The sequence below is a fragment of the Penicillium lagena genome (assembly GCF_028827675.1).
Source record: "Penicillium lagena strain IBT 129212 chromosome Unknown utg000008l_segment0_segment0, whole genome shotgun sequence".
NCBI lineage: Eukaryota > Fungi > Ascomycota > Eurotiomycetes > Eurotiales > Aspergillaceae > Penicillium > Penicillium lagena.
The window spans coordinates 2,749,404-2,768,359 of record NW_026623229.1 but is presented as its reverse complement, the minus strand read 5'-3'; the positions used below and the strand labels follow the sequence as shown (position 1 = coordinate 2,768,359).

Here is an 18,956-nt window from a genome sequence, read left to right as displayed (position 1 = left end):
CGCGCGGTAGGGCTGTCCTGGCATAGAGGTCAAACGATGGACAGTCTGTCCGACGCCCCCTGTTCATCCCTTGCGCGAAGAAAAGTCTCCGCGTTACGCTGTGTCCTAACACCGCAGTGAGGGTTCCTGCGCTGTGACACCTCATTAGGCGGCACTAGGAGTTAGGTTCATGACCGATGCTAGCTCGAGAACAAACCGTTCGTGACTGGTCACAAAGGGATCGCAGAAGTGACAGGTCTAGGAATAGATCTCGTATCACATCACATCTTGGCAGGGTCAGTGCTACATGTCGGGCATCGCTCTGGACATCTTTGTAAACGCCGCATCAGCGCAGGTATATATTATCTGGAGGGCCCTTGGGTGATAAGCACGCTGGGTGTTGGATAGAACTGGTGATTCACTCTATACCTCGACCCCATCCCAGCCCTAAGTTTCCCCCGGTTCCCCTCTCTATACCGACCAACCACTCGATCATTCTTAACTATGCCCTCCCCCATGATGACCGAGGACTTCGAGTCTCTCCCACCCGCCGTCAGACGCAAGGTAAGGCTCCTTCCTCTTTCTCTTGGTTGGTGGAGTTCCCGTCAACAAATAGTCCCGGAGGATTTGCCCAGAAGTGGCCGGAGAGGCAACCGTCCTTTTGTGACAGCGCCCCTGAACACTCGCGGTGGAGCTGGCTAACTACTATCGCCCACGCTATCATCCATGGCGGCCCCCGTTGGACGCCGTTGCTCACGGGCATTGGCGTCCTCGCACCGCTCGGATCCACTGGCCGCTCCACTGTTCACCGCTGACGCTCCATACAGTTCTTCTCGAATGTCGAGCGCTTGCGGATCCGGCTAGACCAAAGCGATCACGGTTCCCCTGCCTGCTGCCAGCCTCATGGCCGCGCCTATCGCCTCGCCCACTCTCGGGGGCCTGGCCCCCTCCATCCGCGAGTGCCCGCCCGGCGAGCCCTGAAACAATCTTCTTCCTTCTCCCGTCACCCCAGGAAGCTGCGAAAACCGGGTTCCCATCAATTGGCCCACCTGGCCACTCAGGCAGACTCGCAATGCTTCCGCGCTCTGCCCGCTAAATTGCAACAACAATTGTTCTCCCCTGAAGAGCGCCGGAGGCTGCGTCGTGCCTACCGGGAGAGCGTCATCCTTGACGCCGCCGACCAGGCCTTTTACCGTCGCGACCAAAATCACCGCCGTCGGTCCATTGACAGTCTCCCCTCGGAGTCGACATTGCCCGTTTCGAATCACTCTGCCGTCTTCTGGGATTCGTCGGACGACGAGTCGGACAACGAGTCGACCGAAAATATGGACAACTCATTCTACGACAGCTGCCGCTGGCTGGACGAGGATGGAGATCTCGATCTGTCCTTGGATGAGTACCATTCCCATGTCGCTAGTTCGGCCGTGAAGCCGGGCAGTCGCCGGCGACCTTCCTTCCGCCGCTCCATGTCCTTCACCAGCTCTTTTATGCGCAAACCGGCGCTGTCCATGTCTCGCCCCCTGCCGGATTCCAGTCACTCTGCCCAACCTCTCTCCATGCTGAACAACCGGCACTCCATGTCTCGGCCGGGCTCTCGTCAAGCATCTCGCCATCGATCAGTCCAGCACATCCCCAAGTCGTCCACCTCGAGTATCGATCCCGCGGCGCAGTATTATCAGGATCCGGACGCTCGGCTGAAGTTGCGCGTTTATCTAGCATCTCCGCAAAAGTTTGATGAAGCCATAGAGTTTGGATTTCCCGCTGTGGACCAGAAGGACGACTCCAACAACAATAAAGAGAATGTGGCCCCAGAGCCCAGTGTCGAGAAGGTCGCTCGACCCTCCCGTGACTATGGCACGTTCTTCGAAGACGACGATGGATCTGTCGTGGGGAGCCCCGGCGAGCCGGTGGAAGAAGAACCTGCGCCGCCGCAGCAGATGCAGGAAACACCCACATCCCATCCGCAACAGATGGCACCCACTCCGCCGCAATCCGTACAGAAATGCCAGTCATGGCTTCCGGGATCAAAACCAGCGCTGCGGCCGCAGCGACTCCCTGGCAACCGTGAGATGACCCTGAAAATGACGCTGACGCGACCCGATCTGCGCACCGAGTCGCCCACTCCGTCAGCATCTTCCACGGAAGATCCCCTGCGGCTGGCAGAGCTACCACCCGCGGACCGCAGTGTGTCAATCTGGGAGGACCTGGATGACCACGTTGTGAAGAAGATGTGGAAGAAGCTGCGTAAAAGAATACCCTGATTTTTTTTCTATTTTTTTTTTCCATTCCTTAAAAAATACCCTACACTGTTGAGTGCCGTCTGTCATTTGAGCGTGCGAGTTTCTTTTCACATCCATGGCGTCTATTGTTATTCTTATCTGTGAAGGATGTTGTCATCGGCAGCGATGGGTTTACTTCTCCTGGCCGGCCTTGTTACTATGTATTGTGCCTGCGGCGCCCTGTATATATGCTGCTTCGAACATCTACTCCTTGGTGCATTGAACCTATTTCAAATATTATTGGCTACCACAATAATCATCGTATAAAGAATACATCATGCTTCTCGCACAGTAGTACGTCCCGAAACCGTTGTCACCACTTAGTTACCCTCTCCGGTTCCTTCTCAGCCACTAATGCCAAGATGGGCTAGTCTATATCTGGGTCACTGTATTGATAGAGTGTCATCGGGAGATGTCCAGCTTTAAAAAAAGGTTAACTAGACAGGCATTCGCATGATACGCATGATCTGGCCTCTCGCTATATTGCTTCCTGCCGCGACAGGTTATTTCGCCTCTGCAACGCCCGATATTTGATCAAATAGTCATTTACCGTCTCCTAGAGCCTTCCGTTATCGTCGGTCTCCGCTATATTCGGTCTTTACTATTCGGTCTTCGCCTTATTCGGTCTTCGCTATATTCAAATTGGTAGCCTTGTTATAATAATGGGCCGTCTTGTGGGACCCCTCTCAAGAGTTCCTATTAGCAGTTTTTTTTTTAAACTCTCACAAATCTAAGATATTGATGGTTGGACGTCAGTACACGGAAGTCTTTCTTGGATGATATCCCTGTCTCAGTCATCTTGACAGGAGCTGAGCGGCTTCGGTGATAGCTTAATCACGATTGAAGAGCCCATAACAACTAACAGAAAATGGCGCGATTAAAAGTCCTCATCAGCGGTGCAGGGATCGCCGGCAATGCCCTCGCTTTCTGGCTCTCCAAGCTCGGCCATGAGATCACCATTGTCGAACGATTCCCCAATCTCCGAACCAGCGGCCTCCAGCTAGATCTACGGGGTCATGGAATTGAGGTTTTAAAGCGCATGGGTCTCGAGAGCGCCTTTCGTTCCCATGCTGTTCCGGAGCAGGGCATGCAGATGGTCGACAGTTTAGGGAGACGGCGGGCCTTCTTTCCTGCAAACAAATCCGGAAAAGGGTCGCAAAGCTTTACCAGTGACTTCGAGATAATGAGGGGATATCTCTGCCGGATTATGTACAATGTTGCGAAAGACCGGGTGAAATATGTCTTTGGTATCTCGATCGAGAAATTCGAAGAAAAAGGTGGCAGTCTTAAGGTCCGATTCACAAATGGGAAGACAGACTGGTTCGACATTCTCGTCGGTGCTGACGGCCAAAGATCACGCACCCGCAAGATGATGCTTGGCTCCGGCGTTGTGGACGCTTTTCACCCGTTCGACGAGTACGTCGCATACTTTACGATTCCTCAGCCAATGAGAGAAGGAGAGGAGTACATCGCCACATCGTACATTGCGCCGGAGGGACGGTTCGTTTTGACTCGAAGGCATGATTCGCAAAAGATCCAAGTTTATTTGACCGGCAAGAGCGTCACCGAACGACTCAAAAGTGTTCAGAGAGGAGATATTGGCGAGGAAAAGAAGGCTTTTGCAGAGGTTTTTCGAGGCGCGGGGTGGCAGGTAGACAAGATCTTAGAGTCGCTTATGGAAGCCGAGGACTTCTACTGTGAGTGTCAGGGTCTCGTTAAGTTGGATCCGTGGTATCAAAGCCGCGTGGTGCTCCTTGGAGATGCCGCTTCCTGTCCTTCAGCAAGTACGGGCATGGGCACTTCTAGTGCTATGGTTGGTGCTTATATCTTAGCTGGAGAAATTGGGAGACATTGTGGACGCCCTGATGATCAAAGTGAAGAAACGAAGGACTGTCATGTAAAAGCATTCCAGGCTTACGATACCAAGTTTCGGCCCTTCATGAGCCAAATACAAAAGGGTGTTGGTGATCCAAGTGTTTTCGACAGGATACAGTGGTCGCCTTTCACCATCGCCATTTTGTATTGGCTCATGTGGCTGGCATCATACTTGAGGCTGGATCTACTGGGCGGACTACTTTTGGATCAACCGGTGAAGGGGTGGGACCTACCGGAGTATGAAGAGATCCTGAGGGATTAGGCTGGAGTTGACGGGAATAGCACAACTGTTTCATACAAGAATGAAGATTCCATTCCATGTTTGAGAGAAGTAAGCGATACACGTATTACTGCGCTTGCAGACGATCTTCGGTTGATGGAACTGGCAATACGAACTTTTATATCACATTACGGTTATGAAGAGAGCAGCTGGATCCACGGAGAGATCTTGTTTGCAGAAAGCGAAGGTGGAACGCACTCAACTAGAAAAGGACTTCTCTTTCTGTAAATTATCCGAGATTCTTTTTTTTTCGATAGCTCTATTACTTTTCAATTGCGGTGCATCTCACTCGCTCAAATAAGTAAAACCGCAAAGGGCACGACCGGGGAACCGCACTGACCCGGGATTTTCGGGAATTCAGCGGAAGACCGACGTGGATTTGCCGAATTTGTCCAACCCCTAACACGAGTCCCCAAACCCCCTACCTGGAGAAAAAGGTGTCACTGCGCACTGATTACAATGACCAACCACGATACGCCGTCCTTTTCCCGCAAGCGACGGCGCCCCGCGTTGTCGTGCGAGCAATGCCGTCGGCGCAAGGTCCGATGCGATCGGGAGATGCCTTGCGGACCATGCAGGAAGACCCGACCAGCCTTAGCATGCTCATATGTCCATGAAGGGAAGGCCGTCCTGGATGCTCGGCTTGGGTCGTCTGCAATTGACGAGGATGAACCTGAATTGCGGGTCCCTTGTACTCAGAGGGCATCTCTCGATGCTAGGAATGGCTATGTCGACGGTGCCCGACCAGCCCAGTTCGAACACAGTGTGCGTATGCTTCAGGATAGGGTCGAAAACTTGGAACATGGGATTCCCGCAAATCCTAGTCGCGATTGTCGATATACGAAAGATGACATATCGGGAATAACCCACCTTCTGAATGAACTTGATAATCGCGTGAACGAGCTGGAGCGGAACAGCAGACCGGATCGACAGCCTTCATCACGGACCTTGATCCCCCCCCTGGTCCCATTTTTGAAATTCCAGGGTGATAAGACTGAGTTTTTCGGGAGCACACATTGGGCCCATATGTTCCAACAGGTAATTATCGAGTCAGCGGAGTGGAGGGGTTTCGCTTCATTAACGGCTGTTAGCTTCATTACCTCCGCGACTTTCGTAGGACAGCTAGTCATGCCGAAACCGACGTCGGTAACTTACTTCGGGAAACTCATTCGATGAGATCTATCATCAAAAGCTGGCAGGCACCGCCGCTGATCGATCCGGTCCCATGCTTGCTAGAGGATCTACCGCCGAAAGACGAATGCGACCAGCTCGTCAAGTGCTATCTACGGACATTAGAAATTACATTCAGAGTTCTACATATACCTTCTTTCTACGAAGATTATGCAAAATTCTGGAAACACACCCAGTCGGCGTCCAAGGCATTCTTATTGAAGCTGCTTTTAGTCCTTGCCATTGGATCTATATTTCACTCCAACCCGGGGCCAACCAATGATCTCCGTTTACCCATCCGGCGTTGGGTCCATGCAGCACAATGGTGGTTAACCGGCCCGACTTCCAAAGAAACTAGGAATCTCGAGGCTTTGCAAGTTCATTGCCTGCTGCTTCTCTGCCGCCACGCTTACGCAATAGATAAGCAGGCGACATGGAACTCAGCGGGCTCGCTGTTGCGGCTTGCAATGGGTCAAGGTCTCCATCGAGATCCAGGGCACTTTCCGTCCATATCTCCTTTCGAAGGAGAAATGAGGCGGCGTATATGGGTCACCATACTTGAATTGAACGTGCAATTCTCAAGTGACGTATCTATGCCTCCTCTTCTGACGCTTCACGGATTTGACACAAAGCCGCCATCCAACTTGAATGATGAGGACTTTGCTAAATGCTCCAAAAGTCTTCCATCACCAAAGCCCAAGGACAGATACACAAGCTCGGCGTTGCAGATCGCCCTTCTACGTTCCTTTTCAACCCGTTTGCATATATCCCAAGTCCTCAATGACTGCAATAACGACCAGTCATATGAGGCAGCGCTGGACTGTGGCACAGAGTTGCGCACAGCCTCCAATGAACTCGCGGAGCTTTTCCACGGCTACTTTGCACAGACGGCCGGGTCCGATTCTGGTCCAACTCTGTTCCACTACCGGCTTCTCAACACTCTTCTCCACCGTACTCTGCTAAACCATTACCGACCATTCGCTCTGAAGGCCATCCAAGACCCACTTTTCTATCTCTCTCGCAAGCTCAGCCTTGACTCTGCTTTAGTGATCGCGTCATACGCTGAGAACCCCAATAGCCCCGACACCATATCTCAGCAAGCAACACAAGATTTCCACCGGCTCTGTCTCTCTGGCGCGGGCCTATTCAAAGGGCCCTTTTCTGAAGACGTGATAGTCACTATCGGACTAGAGCTCATGCTGCAAACCGAAGAAACACTGTCCCGGGAACCTACATGCTTAAATGAAGAAGCGCCCGGTGCCATCGACCAAATGGCGCAATATACCCGTGCGCCACTGGTACTGGCACTCGAACGCATACAATCCATTCTTTGTCAAAGTATATCAGCCGGAATACCAAGCATGAAACGGTACTGTCTCTTAAGCGGAATACTTGCCCAAGCCCAGGCCGCGCACCATGGAGACTCGGGAAAGAATGCTGTGATTCGACAAGCTCTTCTAAAGAGCATGCGGACCTGCCGGTCCTCTCTTCAGGAGTTCATTGCTCATGAAATGAATAATGCTAGTACTGATGGGACACTGGCCGATGAAGACATGAATCGTTCGAGTTCTGAGGGTGCCATAGCGTCGAGCTTAAGCCCGGGTTTTTGGGTCAGTTCTTGAATCCTCTAATATACATCTCCTTCGTTGACAAATTCCAGGCATCGGAATTTAATTTTGATTCTTTCAGCTTCTGGGACTTCCCACCAACATTATCGCCTACTCCCTTGGATTGATTGCGGCATTCTGCAAGCGAGTCCCACTGAACTGTTACAAGTATAGTTTTGGATGGACAAATTCGTATTGTAACCTATGCATTATCTTTGTGCCCAGTCCTTACCTCATGCCTTTGAGCCCTCTGGACGATACGTTGCAGCTACAATTTTAATCACACAGTGACGGTCAGCGTCCAAAATCCGGCAAACTGGCTCATTAGCAGCTAGAATATATAGAACTGTTAAAGTCCAGGATGGAAAGTATGCAAGGGTAGGAGTAGTGTAAATCGATGAATGCTTACGTCGTAGAAAAGCTGCAACCGCAATTGGGATGTCGGGTGTATTAAAGGTACGCGCGATTACAACCTGCTGCCGCCCTGGTAATTTTCTTCTGCAAAACACATTACACTGTTGACAGGGGCGGGTTCCGGACAAACTCGATCTATGACCTAGTGCGTCTTGACATTAGTGGCTGTGAAAGAATCGAAGAGTGTATGTGGTGACACCAACTTTGAGACGTTCTGTATACTGCGTGCTTGGCGATGACGAGTCTGCACGTGACCGCCGGAGCTCTAGGCCACGACGCCGCTCTCACATCTTCCTCACGCAGTCTTCTACCTCATCTCACGCCTTTTGTCTCGCTGCAATTCTTTACGGGACTCGGTTCCCTTCCTTCATCCATTGGCTTGTGATTCTCTCCTACCCCCTCAACGATTCACCCTCGCCGTCTTCCGGCTTGATCCGCGACCCGCAGGCAGCTCTATAGCTACACTCGACGCGATTACCCCCCAACAGATGCCCGAGACCCAGCAGCCATGACGCCTCGGTGGCTGCTGCTTACGCTGAGCCTGCTGCTGGCCTACACGTTCCAGTCAGCAGCGGCAAAGGATTACAAGCCCAATGTCTCGCCCAAGGAATTCGACGGCCCGCCCGGGGCCCTGTTCTACTTTGAGGGGACCGAGACAATCGTACTCTGGGAGATGAAGAATAATAATCTCCACACGTCATTCGATGGCGGCAAGACTTGGGAAAAGCCTGAGGAGAAAGGCATGACTGGCGCAGTCCACACCATCTTTCCACACCCTTTCGATGACCATTGTGCCTACGCACTCGGCAGAAATGGCCGACACTGGGTCACCACCGACCAGGCAAAGACATGGAGGTCCTTTGATGCTCCAGCACTCCCTGGACCCGAACCTCTGAATTTCAACTCCCACGATTCCAACATGGTGATCTTCCGAGGTGAGGAATGCCTGTTTCCCGGCCTCTGCCAGGGGATCACCTTATATACCACGGATAATTTCAAGACGAAGCCAAAACTGCTTAGGGAGAGGGCCGATCGGTGCACGTGGGCGGCCAGCACTCGCGAATTTGGACGAAATGTCGACGTCCCAAGCTCCATTAAAACCCGAATCCTTTGCTTGGTCCCGCCATTGAAGCGCGGTAACGGTGAACGCTTGGTCTACACCGACGACTTCTTCCATAACGGTGAGGGCACAGAGGTGAAACTGAAGGAGGGTCAGACGGTCAGCGGTGTCGGTGATATCGGCTCGGTGAAGAAGTATCTCGTGGCCCTGGTTCAGTCTCGGGGTACCGATGAAAAGGCCCTGTTCGTAAGCGACGACTCGGTCATGTGGCATCGGGCGGAATTCGACGGACATCGTCTGGAGGAGAACGGCTTCACGCTATTGGAGAGTACGGAATACAGTATGCAGGTTGACGTCCTTGGCTCCACCAGTTATGGTAGCATGGGTGTTCTGTTTACGTCCAACTCCAACGGGACCTATTTTACACGCAACATCGAGCACACCAATCGATACGAAGGATGGGTGGATTTTGAGAAAGTCGCCGATATCCAGGGCATAGTCATTGTCAATACTGTCAAAAACTGGAAGGACATCGAAGGCTCCGAAACGAAGAAGAAGAATGTCGTCAGCAGCATCAGTTTCGATGATGGAAGAACATTCCAGGAACTCAAGGTCGGCAAGGAGCCGCTACATCTCCATTCCATGACGAGTTACCGACAACTAGGGAAAACCGTGAATCGGATCTTCTCCAGTCCCGCACCGGGCCTCGTGATGGGCGTGGGAAACACTGGCAAGCAACTCGAGAAGTACGATGATGGCGATACGTTTGTCTCGGACGATGGGGGGCTCACTTGGCTACAAGCGCTCAAGGGCCCGCACCTCTATGCGTTTGGTGACCAGGGAGGAGTGATCATTGCTATCCCCGATGAGAAGACTAACAAGGTGATGTTTTCTATCAACCACGGAAAGGACTGGGAGCATATCAAATTAGACCACAATATTGTGCCCCTCTCTCTAAGGACAACACCGGATTCTACGAGTCTGATATTTGTACTTGTCGCCCTTTCGACTGACGACGATCCCCGACCTATGGTCTATTCCGTTGATTTTGACGGTCTACACGAACGCAAGTGTGACCCAGATGACGATTTCGAAGATTGGGTGGCCCGTCTCGACGATAATGGCGAGCCGGATTGCGTGATGGGCCAAGTTCAGACCTTCCGGCGCCGGAAATCCGATGCCGATTGTTTTGTGAAAGAACCGTTCTCGAAACAAAATGCTACGTTCACGCAGTGCGAGTGTACGAAGGAAGACTTTGAATGCGATTACAACTTTGTTCGCAGTGAAGATGGAGAAAGCTGCATCCCTACCATGTCCTTGAAACCCCCGGCTGGTAAATGCAAAGATTCCAATGACAACTACAAGGGGCCGTCCGGCTGGCGCCTGATTCCCGGCAACGGATGCAAAGGTGGCGAGGACCTGGAGGGCGAAGTTTCGCGGTCGTGCGGCAATTTCACGGACACACCTGTCCCGGACGGGAAAGTCGCATCGTATGAACAAGAGCTTCCGGCCAAGTGGAAGCAATTCTTCTATCTCGAACGCCAAGCGAGTAATTCGGGGTCGGATGAGACAATTGTCATGCTCACCGAGCAAGGGGAACTTCACATCTCACACGACCACGGCCAGACCTGGGAGCGCCCTTTGAAAAAGTCGGAGCAGATCACGCAGATCATCCGGCACCCTCATCACAACGAGGCAGCCTTCTTCCTCACAGAAAGCGAGACGGTCTACTACACCTATGACCGGGGTCTATCCGAGATTAAGAAGTTTGAGGCTCCTTTGCCGCCAACAAGGGAGGCTGGGTTGTTCCCCCTAAGTTTCCACGAGCACAACAAGAATTGGCTTATGTGGACTGGGCATGCCGGTGGTCGTGATAGGGACAGCTACTACTCCAAGGCCTATATCAGCAAGCATCGCGGTGAGGGTGAATGGACGTTTCTTCTTGACTCCGTCGGCCGGTGCGAATTTGTGAGCCGCAAAAATGGCAAGGAGGACGATGAACGCATTCTTTGTGGACAGTACGAGAATGAGAACAAGCTCAAACAAAACCAGCAACTGCTGTCCAGCGATGACAACTTCGAAAAGGAGCCAACGGTTCTTTTCAACAATATCACTGGCTTTGCCTTGATGGAGGAATTCATTGTCGTCGCCTCGTTCTCCCCGAATAATCCCAAGTACTTGAACGCCAGCTCGAGCTTGGACGGCAACATCTTCGCCGCCGCCCACTTCCCCTTCAATCTCAATGTACCTGCGTACACGGTGCTCTCAAGCTCCACCCATGCTATTTTCCTGCATGTGACGGTCAATGAGGGCGCTGGATATGGCCCTTTGGTCAAGAGCAACAGCAACGGGACGTCTTTTGTTCTCAGCATCAGTGCGGTCAACCGGGACCTGGCCGGTTATGTTGATTTCGAGCGAATGGCAGGTCTCGAGGGTGTTGCTGTGGTGAACGTCGTGGCTAACGTTGACGACGTGGAAAAGAAGGGGACGTCGAAGAAGCTCCGGTCCATGATAACTCACAACGATGGTGCTGAGTGGGCACTACTGGCACCTCCCACTAAAGACGCGGATGGCAAGAAATTCGCGTGCAGTGTGACGGAGGGTGAGGGCACGGAAAACTGCGCGTTGCATCTCCATAGCTTTACGGAGCGCAGTGATCCTCGGGATACTTTCTCCTCCCCATCCGCTATCGGGATGATGATTGGCCTCGGCAACGTTGGTGACCATTTGACGGACAAAGACGAAGCGGACACGTTCATTACCACAGATGGCGGAATCACCTGGAAATGCGCTAAGAAGGGACGATATCAATGGGAGTACGGTGCTGCCGGCTCAGTGATTGTGCTCGTTCCAGACGGCAAGGCGGCGACCATTGGCTATTACAGTCTGGATGAAGGCAACTCGTGGAAGGAATTTACGTTTTCGAATGAAGACATGGTAATCGATGAGATCACCACGGTTCCCTCTGATGTCTCGAGGCGTTTCCTCCTTTGGGGCAAGAGCTCCAAGTCGGGCACATACAAGACCATCAGCCTCGACTTTAATAGCCTGCGGGATCGGACGTGCGATCTGGACGAGGAAGGCGGGAAGAGTGATTATATCCTGTGGACGCCCAAGCATCCGCTCCAGGAGGGCAATTGCTTGTTTGGTCATGTCGAGCAGTATCATCGCAAGGACCCCAAGGCCAACTGTTGGAACACCTGGCGCGACCCACACGTTCATAGCATTGGGAAGAACTGCACTTGTACCCGGTCCGACTTTGAATGGTGAGTTTAAGATTTTGTTTCTGAAAGACTTGAAACTAACGATATGGCAGTGATTACAACTACGAGCTGCAGAAAGATGGCAGCTGCGCCTTGGTACCGGGTCTACCTAAGCCTGACCATTCGGAGCAATGCAAAGAAGATACCGACTTGGTCGAGTACTGGGAACCGACAGGGTATCGACGAATCCCGTTGACGACCTGCGAGGGCGGTGTGCAATATGATCAGTCCGTCTCGCATGCCTGTCCCAACAAGGAGGAAGAGTACCAGAAGAAGCACGGTATCAGCGGCGTGGGACTATTTTTCGCCATCGTGATTCCGTTCGCCGCCGCTGCGGTAGCCGGATACTACGTCTACACACGGTGGGACGGCAAGTTCGGCCAGATCCGGTTGGGTGATTCGGCATCTTCGTCTCAGGGACTGTTCTCCCGAGACTCGGTGTTGATCAAGGTGCCGGTCGTGATTATTGCGGGTGTCGTGGCAGTCGCCCAGGCACTACCTCTGCTGGTCATGAGTCTCTGGCGGAGCGGCACGGGCTACATGCGTGCCCGGAGCCGGGGCTACCAGCGACCGTACTCCACGCGTGGATCATTTGCTGCGCGTCGGGGCGACTATGCGCATGTGGTGGATGACGAAGATGAATTGCTAGGCGTGGACGAAGAAGAGGACGAGGCGTAGACCTGTGTTCCCTGCTGGCTATGTAGTATGGCTTTGCAGGGGACGGGTTTTTGCTTGGGTGAATTTTGATCTGCTGATGTGACATTACGAGCCGGCCATGTTCTTTTAGGTCAATTTTTTTTTCTTTGGTTCTTGCATTTTTGTACGCATATCGAGAGACCGCGGCAGTCTTCACGACGCGAATAGATCGCTTTTCTTCTAGATAACATTCCTCACCGAGGCAAATCGTTCGGTCCAAATGAATTCGGCAGAAGCTGGAGCTGTTAGTAAATCTGGACAAAACGGACCCAGATCAAGAACATACCTCGCCCATCGTCATTACGGTGTGTTTGCCGTCGCCGTCATACATGTAGACGGGGAACGAAGGCGTGGTGAATTCGCGCATACTGGCAGAATGAGATGAGGACCAATAATCGGGGAGAGGGATAGAAAAAGAGAGAGAGAGAGAGGAGAGAAACGTACAATTGTCTGCACATTCCACAGGGCGACGCTCCAGGCTTGATATCCGTAGCGACCGCGATGGCCTTGAAGTCGCGGTGGCCCGCGACGATGGCCGTACCGAAGGCGACACGCTCTGCGCACGTCCCGACGGGGTACGAGACGTTTTCAACGTTGGCGCCAACGATGAATTCCCCCGACGTCGTAAGGATACAAGCTCCGACACGGAATTTGGAATATTCGCCTTGGAGAGAGAGTTAGCGGTTGTGATGAAGGCTGGGTGGGTTGTGGCAAACAAACAGTAGGCGAGCTCTTTGGCCGCAATGGCCTTGGTGGAGAGAATTTCCAGCTCCTGGGCTGTGACGGGGTTGGGAACGGGCGGCATTGCTGATGAGGTGGGTGGGAGAGGTTCGTTCAACGTGAAGGTGACACGGTGAGGTTTGTGATATCAACCGCCCTCCGATAGCCGATGGCACCCGGTTTTGTGTGATCTATGTCGGGACATGTTATTACTCTCGCTGGCTTACCATCCCAATTCCGGTCGTATTGACCAGATGGGTTCTAGTAAAACATGTTGGTTTGCTACAGGCTTGAAAATATTTAGCAAATAAATTAATTCGTCCACGGGGTCCAGATATATATATAGTTATCGGCACCGAGATTTTAACAAAGCTCAATACTGGCAGGAACACCACCCACGATAACGATGTCGTTGGCTTGCTGTATTCTCTTCTGTTCATCTCGAATAACCTGTATACTTTGATTTCCTTACTGTTGACCAACTCTAGACGGCAGCTTAGCAGACGACTGGGTGGCCAGCACCAGGTACTCGTAGTCGATCCACTCCCCCAACGCGATACGGACTCTACCTGTGCCCCTATTTCCCCGGAGTAAGGCCGCAGTGACACTTCATTTACCCAGAGAACTGAACTAGCCGGAGAGTGCAGATATGTACCGTATGGGATGAAAGCCTTATCGCTTAATTTAGCTACTACAAGGAATAATACCATTAAGTTTTCTTATACAGGTTGGCCGCGACTATGGCCCTTCTATCTATAATAAACATTGGTTTTCCCGAGGGCAAGCCGCAAGGTAATCACCCCTCCAAGTGCATTCTTACCTGTCCATGTCAAGTATGCACAAAATCGCCCAGATTAAGCCCATTTACCAAGCAGTGCCATCACTCCAGCTCCGAGCAAAGTGCAAAATACCATGTACAGCAACTGAGAACGCCGCTTGGTACGACACGGATCAAACAAAAAGTCCCGGGCCAACAGCTCCACCAGACCGCTGTAGATCAGAATGCCCGCCGACACGGCGTTCAGCACACCCTGCACTATTGCAGCAGTTTTCGAATCCGGGTTATAGGTCGTGCGCACTCCAAGGCCGATAGCAATGGAAATCGGCGTCGTCAAACCGTAAAGGGAGCACAGAATCCAGGGAAGCCAAGTGTGCCGCCCAAACGGGATCGCAGACATCCGGGCCCCAATACCGAGACCCTCGAACGACTGGTGAAAGACCAAAACGGGGTACAGAGTCGCAAACTCGGAGCCAGTGACGCCCAGATTGAGACCGATGATGACAGAGTGGAAGATGACACCGAATTCCAGGAGCAGAAAGGCGGCAATCTGCTGTCGGAAGGATCGCTCAGCCATCATGGAATCCCCTTCGGATCTCCAACTGTCGGCTCGTTTCAAATGCTGCGCGGGCTGTGTGGCCTCCGGTGCCGGCTGCACATCCAGATGATGTTCATGGCTGATGAAGGTGCTGGTGGCGTTTTCGTCTTTGTGAATGCCGTACTTCTGCTCGACGTAGACCTCCGCCGCAAGGTCCAGTAGGAAGATGATGACAACAGACGTCAGAACAATGGCAGCACACCACGAATATTGGCCCCAGTTTCCGGAGACCCCCACACAGCTGCCCGGACCGATGTTCTCATAGGCTGGATCGAGCAGATGGATGAATGCGGTGGCCACGATGACACCGGTTCCAAAGTATCGAGCAAAGAGGTAGACGCCGTGAGGGATCTTCCATCCTGGCATGCGTTTGGACATCACCGGGAAGAACGTGAAGACCGAGGACACGACCAGGATCACGAAGATGGAGGAGATACGTGCCCCAAGCTGTCCATTGTAGTCGTTGCCTGAGACGGTAAGATAGCAGATGACGTCTTCTTGGCTAGCCGTGTTCAGGTTGACATTGGAGGGATCGAAGATAGGCATGGTGGTAAGTCAACCTTTATGATAATCTAGAAAAGAGGAGGTTGAGCGTGAAAGTCATGGATCAACGAGTGTTTTTAAACTCATGTTCCAGAGGACCTTGGGCGGTCCGGGCGACTAGGGCCATTGCCGCCGGTCAGAAACTTCCAAGGTGTCTGTCACGGAGTTCAAACGGTGGTACTTCGCGTGGGCGGACCGAGCAATGAGACGCTCGCATTTGGATCCATAGGGCTGAGCCAGAGCCAGTTGGGGCAGGTCTTTGTTATCCCTGCACCCGTAGTGGGACGAAAAAGCTTGATCCATCAGACAGATGGACCAGCCGATGCATTGTGTCTTTCCACAGCCCATCTCAAAGTCGGTCGAGATCTCATGGTTCAGCAACCGTAGCTGGATGCTGAGCAGAATCGAGAAAGGTTGCCCAGCCATGCCATGGCAGCTAACAGCAATAACTTCGCAGAGACCGCAGAAAAGCTCCGGTGAAACAAGCCAAATGGATCCGTTCGTCCCTGGGGCGACACTGGTCCACTGCTGGGAGGGTGCGAGGACCTTGGAGGCATCTCTCACAATGGAGTTAAATGATCTGATGAAAGGCAGGGTTGTGGCCACTGCTTTCCTCCAGCTTAGCCACATTCAACCGAAAATAACAATCCAAATCAAAAGGAAAACCAAGTAGTGGTCATCACATCCTACCTCTGCCAATAGACCTGATACCGAACTATAACCAACAAAGGTCCGTCGCCAAGGTCCTCAGCAGCGGATGCTCATGTAATCCATGTGGACACACCGGTCCCCACCTCTCCGACTCTCCACAATAATACATCCACAGCCATGGCCGCCATCGTCAACGGCCGCAAGACATTCATCCCGCTCGAGAACAACCCGGAGGTGCTGGGCCATCTCTGCCGCAACCTCGGGGTGTCCCGAACCCTTACCTTTCATGACATTCTATCTACTTCGTCCGATCTGCTCGCGGGCATTCCGCGGCCCATTCGCGCCCTGATTCTGCTCTGCGACCAGCCTATCTATAATGCTGCTCGCACCACGGTGGAGCCCACTATCCCCGAATACCATGGACATGGTCCCCAGGAGCCCGTACTGTGGATGAAGCAGACGATTGGCCATGCTTGTGGCCTCATGGCTCTACTCCACTGTGTTTTCAATCTGGCGGATGGGAAATATGTAACACCCCAATCGCAGCTGGACACGCTCATGAAGCGCGCGGTTGGGTTAGAGCCCCAGGAACGAGCACAGTTACTGTACGAGTCGCAATTCCTGGAGGATGCGCATATGGATGCGGCGCAACAGGGTGCTTCGTCCATTCCCTCGGCCCAGGACGACAACCATTTCCATTTCGTGGGATTTGTGAAAATGGACGATGGGAGGGTCTGGGAGTTAAACGGGGGATTACCAGGCCCATTGTTCCGCGGGATGCTACAGCCCGATGAAGACTTGCTGGGAGAACGAGGGCTGGCGATGACCGTCCAAGACTTCCTCGATGCGGCACAGACACAGCGCAGTAATATCGGGGTGAGTATGGTGGCAGTGGCCGAGACAGTCTAAACGATTACAGGTACAACAACCAAGGAAGACTGAAATTCTATCCTGTTCATTCCAATAAAAAAAATTCTATCAAATCCGAAGAGATTTCGTTGAGAAACAAACTAAAGAGAGGGGTCGTCGAGAGTAGTAGTCTATCCTCCATATCAGACATGGCTGGGTATAGAACAGATAGAGAGTTCAGTCGGGAAGATCCAGCCCCGAGATTGGTATATGGGTCTATATGCAAACGCACAGACAGTTCTAATAGAACATCATCATCATCATCATCCAAAATAGTGTCGTAATCCTTCGTAGACGGAAAAAATGAAGGCTGAGCTGGGCGCCGAGCGAGCACAGGTGATGCCACAACCGCGGTACATGCCCTTGATACCCTGCTGCTTCCACAGCGTCTTGCCGACGCTCCAGAAGGTCTGCCGCTCGCTGTTGACCGGCAGCCGCGAGAGGTCCTCAGTCTGTAACCGCGACTTGATCGTGTCGGCCGGGTAAAACAGGAAGTTGTAGCTAATTCCGGCGGTGGCGCCCGCGATCATCTGCTGGTACACGGGGAGGCTCTCGGCGCTGGACTGGTGAGAGTATTTCCGGAAGAGTGAGGACACGCCTTCGTAACCCCCAAACCAGGCCGCGCTGCCTCCGGTCTCCCGGATCAGGGTGCCCAGCTGTCCGCGCCAGAAGCCCAACAGTCCCTCATGGCGGAACACGGATGTGATCAGGACCAACGGACCTGGGGCTTTCAGACCGGCCGACTCCGTGGGCACTTGCATCTTGCATTTGATGAGCTCAATAGGGGTGAGGGCCAATGAGGTGACCGAGCCAGACGCCGCACCGCAGAGCACGAGGGCGGAGAATGGCAGTTGCTCGGTGTCTGGGTAAATGGATAAGCGCAGGAGGTTCTGGGCAATGCGATAGCTGAAGAAGAGACAGCTGGTCTCGACGGCGGCACCGGTCATCGGGGCACTGATGCCTCGGTAGAGTCCTCGAACGCCATCTGCCTGGAAGGACTGGCGGAAGCAGTCTAGGGGACCGGTATATCGGAGAGGAATGTGTGCGGGCTGAGATTGCAGTCGGACTTTGACAGTGTCGAAGGGGTACTCGATGAGTTTGCCTGCCATTCCGGCTGTCTATTGAGTCACCGACCGTTAGTCTTTGCCCGATACCTGACAGGAGGTGGTCCTACCGATCCAAAGACAATGTCCTTCACAGCCTCGAGGCCCTGGTTGGGGGGCAGCGACGGCCGCTCCATGGGTCTTTCATCATCGATGATGGGGATTGCATGCTCCGCCGCGGCCATCAAGGAGTGCGATCACCAGGGGAAGGAGGGAGGGTGGAAGAGAATTATTGGAACATGATATGGCACGGGGTGGGAAGAGTGAGGTATTTATGTGAAAGAGTGAGAGGAGATGAGGGAATTATTCAGGTTCAATGATGAAGAGGAGAGCCAAGCGGTGTAACGAGAGGGAATTTTCAGGCAGAAAAAAACCACTTATCTGATCCGATCTGATAATAATCCATAATGATGAAAAACTCGTCCGTCTCGCTCCACTTCGTGTCTGCCATCCATCATGTCGTCCACGCCAGCCGAGGGGCCTGCGGGCCTGCGCAAGAATGGTATTTAGATTTACCTATTCATTGCCTACATGGCTGACTCTGTTACTAACGACACAAACTATTAGGCAAGCAGTGGCACACCCCCAAGAAGGCCTTCCGTCCCACCGCGGGCCTAACCTCCTACGCCAAGCGGCAAGAAACCCGCAAGACCCAGGAAGCTGTCAAGGAGCGCGAGCGTGAGATGAAACAGGAGAAGGAGGCCGAGCGACAGGTATGATTACCGGTTTGACAGTCACGATGGATGGTGCTGACGGTTGCAGGCCCAGATTCAGCGCATCCGCGATCGCCGGGCGGCCAAGGAGGAGAAGCAGCGGTACGAGAAGATGGCCGAAAAGATGCACCATAAGCGTGTCGAACGGTTGAAGCGACGGGAGAAGCGCAACAAACTGCTCAACTCATGAGCAACAGTCATGCTGGTTGGCGTTTCTTCGGTCGGGTCTTTTAGTTCTCTATTTGAATCATCTAGTTCCTCCAATAAATCGATCAGGATACCCCTAGTATCTCCAGGCTACCTGTAGTTAGTGCCCGG

General features: G+C 52.8%; 11 protein-coding genes across 11 annotated transcripts; 7 read left to right on the top strand and 4 right to left on the bottom strand.

Annotated features, from left to right (window-relative positions):
• Positions 1 to 483: 483 nt before the first annotated feature.
• Positions 484 to 2,240, top strand: N7510_011729 (uncharacterized protein; the record flags this gene model as incomplete). Its single annotated transcript, XM_056983653.1, has 2 exons — positions 484 to 543; positions 807 to 2,240. The coding sequence occupies 2 exons, from the start codon at positions 484 to 486 to the stop codon at positions 2,238 to 2,240; spliced, it is 1,494 nt and encodes a 497-aa protein (XP_056829147.1).
• Positions 2,241 to 3,126: 886 nt separating this feature from the next.
• Positions 3,127 to 4,395, top strand: N7510_011728 (Fad binding domain protein; the record flags this gene model as incomplete). Its single annotated transcript, XM_056983652.1, has 1 exon — positions 3,127 to 4,395. One exon carries the CDS (start codon positions 3,127 to 3,129, stop codon positions 4,393 to 4,395), a length of 1,269 nt encoding a protein of 422 aa, XP_056829146.1.
• A 477-nt stretch (positions 4,396 to 4,872) lies between these two features.
• N7510_011727 (uncharacterized protein) lies at positions 4,873 to 7,205 on the top strand (the record flags this gene model as incomplete). The annotated part of the gene is made up of 2 exons (XM_056983651.1): positions 4,873 to 5,451; positions 5,505 to 7,205. 2 exons carry the CDS (start codon positions 4,873 to 4,875, stop codon positions 7,203 to 7,205), a joined length of 2,280 nt encoding a protein of 759 aa, XP_056829145.1.
• A 907-nt stretch (positions 7,206 to 8,112) lies between these two features.
• On the top strand, positions 8,113 to 11,934 carry N7510_011726 (vacuolar protein sorting/targeting protein 10; the record flags this gene model as incomplete). The annotated part of the gene is made up of 1 exon (XM_056983650.1): positions 8,113 to 11,934. One exon carries the CDS (start codon positions 8,113 to 8,115, stop codon positions 11,932 to 11,934), a length of 3,822 nt encoding a protein of 1,273 aa, XP_056829144.1.
• Positions 11,935 to 11,973: 39 nt separating this feature from the next.
• On the top strand, positions 11,974 to 12,605 carry N7510_011725 (uncharacterized protein; the record flags this gene model as incomplete). The annotated part of the gene is made up of 2 exons (XM_056983649.1): positions 11,974 to 11,979; positions 12,057 to 12,605. 2 exons carry the CDS (start codon positions 11,974 to 11,976, stop codon positions 12,603 to 12,605), a joined length of 555 nt encoding a protein of 184 aa, XP_056829143.1.
• Positions 12,606 to 12,817: 212 nt separating this feature from the next.
• Positions 12,818 to 13,428, bottom strand: N7510_011724 (cytidine deaminase; the record flags this gene model as incomplete). Its single annotated transcript, XM_056983648.1, has 4 exons — positions 12,818 to 12,859; positions 12,910 to 12,991; positions 13,068 to 13,287; positions 13,344 to 13,428. 4 exons carry the CDS (start codon positions 13,426 to 13,428, stop codon positions 12,818 to 12,820), a joined length of 429 nt encoding a protein of 142 aa, XP_056829142.1.
• A 769-nt stretch (positions 13,429 to 14,197) lies between these two features.
• On the bottom strand, positions 14,198 to 15,265 carry zrfA (high-affinity Zn(2+) transporter ZRT1; the record flags this gene model as incomplete). The annotated part of the gene is made up of 1 exon (XM_056983647.1): positions 14,198 to 15,265. The coding sequence occupies one exon, from the start codon at positions 15,263 to 15,265 to the stop codon at positions 14,198 to 14,200; it is 1,068 nt and encodes a 355-aa protein (XP_056829141.1).
• A 114-nt stretch (positions 15,266 to 15,379) lies between these two features.
• Positions 15,380 to 15,892, bottom strand: N7510_011722 (uncharacterized protein; the record flags this gene model as incomplete). Its single annotated transcript, XM_056983646.1, has 1 exon — positions 15,380 to 15,892. The coding sequence occupies one exon, from the start codon at positions 15,890 to 15,892 to the stop codon at positions 15,380 to 15,382; it is 513 nt and encodes a 170-aa protein (XP_056829140.1).
• A 198-nt stretch (positions 15,893 to 16,090) lies between these two features.
• Positions 16,091 to 16,822, top strand: N7510_011721 (uncharacterized protein; the record flags this gene model as incomplete). The annotated part of the gene is made up of 1 exon (XM_056983645.1): positions 16,091 to 16,822. The coding sequence occupies one exon, from the start codon at positions 16,091 to 16,093 to the stop codon at positions 16,820 to 16,822; it is 732 nt and encodes a 243-aa protein (XP_056829139.1).
• Positions 16,823 to 17,085: 263 nt separating this feature from the next.
• On the bottom strand, positions 17,086 to 18,110 carry amcA (putative mitochondrial ornithine carrier protein AmcA/Ort1; the record flags this gene model as incomplete). Its single annotated transcript, XM_056983644.1, has 2 exons — positions 17,086 to 17,940; positions 17,997 to 18,110. 2 exons carry the CDS (start codon positions 18,108 to 18,110, stop codon positions 17,086 to 17,088), a joined length of 969 nt encoding a protein of 322 aa, XP_056829138.1.
• Positions 18,111 to 18,381: 271 nt separating this feature from the next.
• Positions 18,382 to 18,828, top strand: N7510_011719 (CGR1 family protein; the record flags this gene model as incomplete). The annotated part of the gene is made up of 3 exons (XM_056983643.1): positions 18,382 to 18,427; positions 18,493 to 18,638; positions 18,688 to 18,828. 3 exons carry the CDS (start codon positions 18,382 to 18,384, stop codon positions 18,826 to 18,828), a joined length of 333 nt encoding a protein of 110 aa, XP_056829137.1.
• Between the last annotated feature and the right edge of the window lie 128 nt (positions 18,829 to 18,956).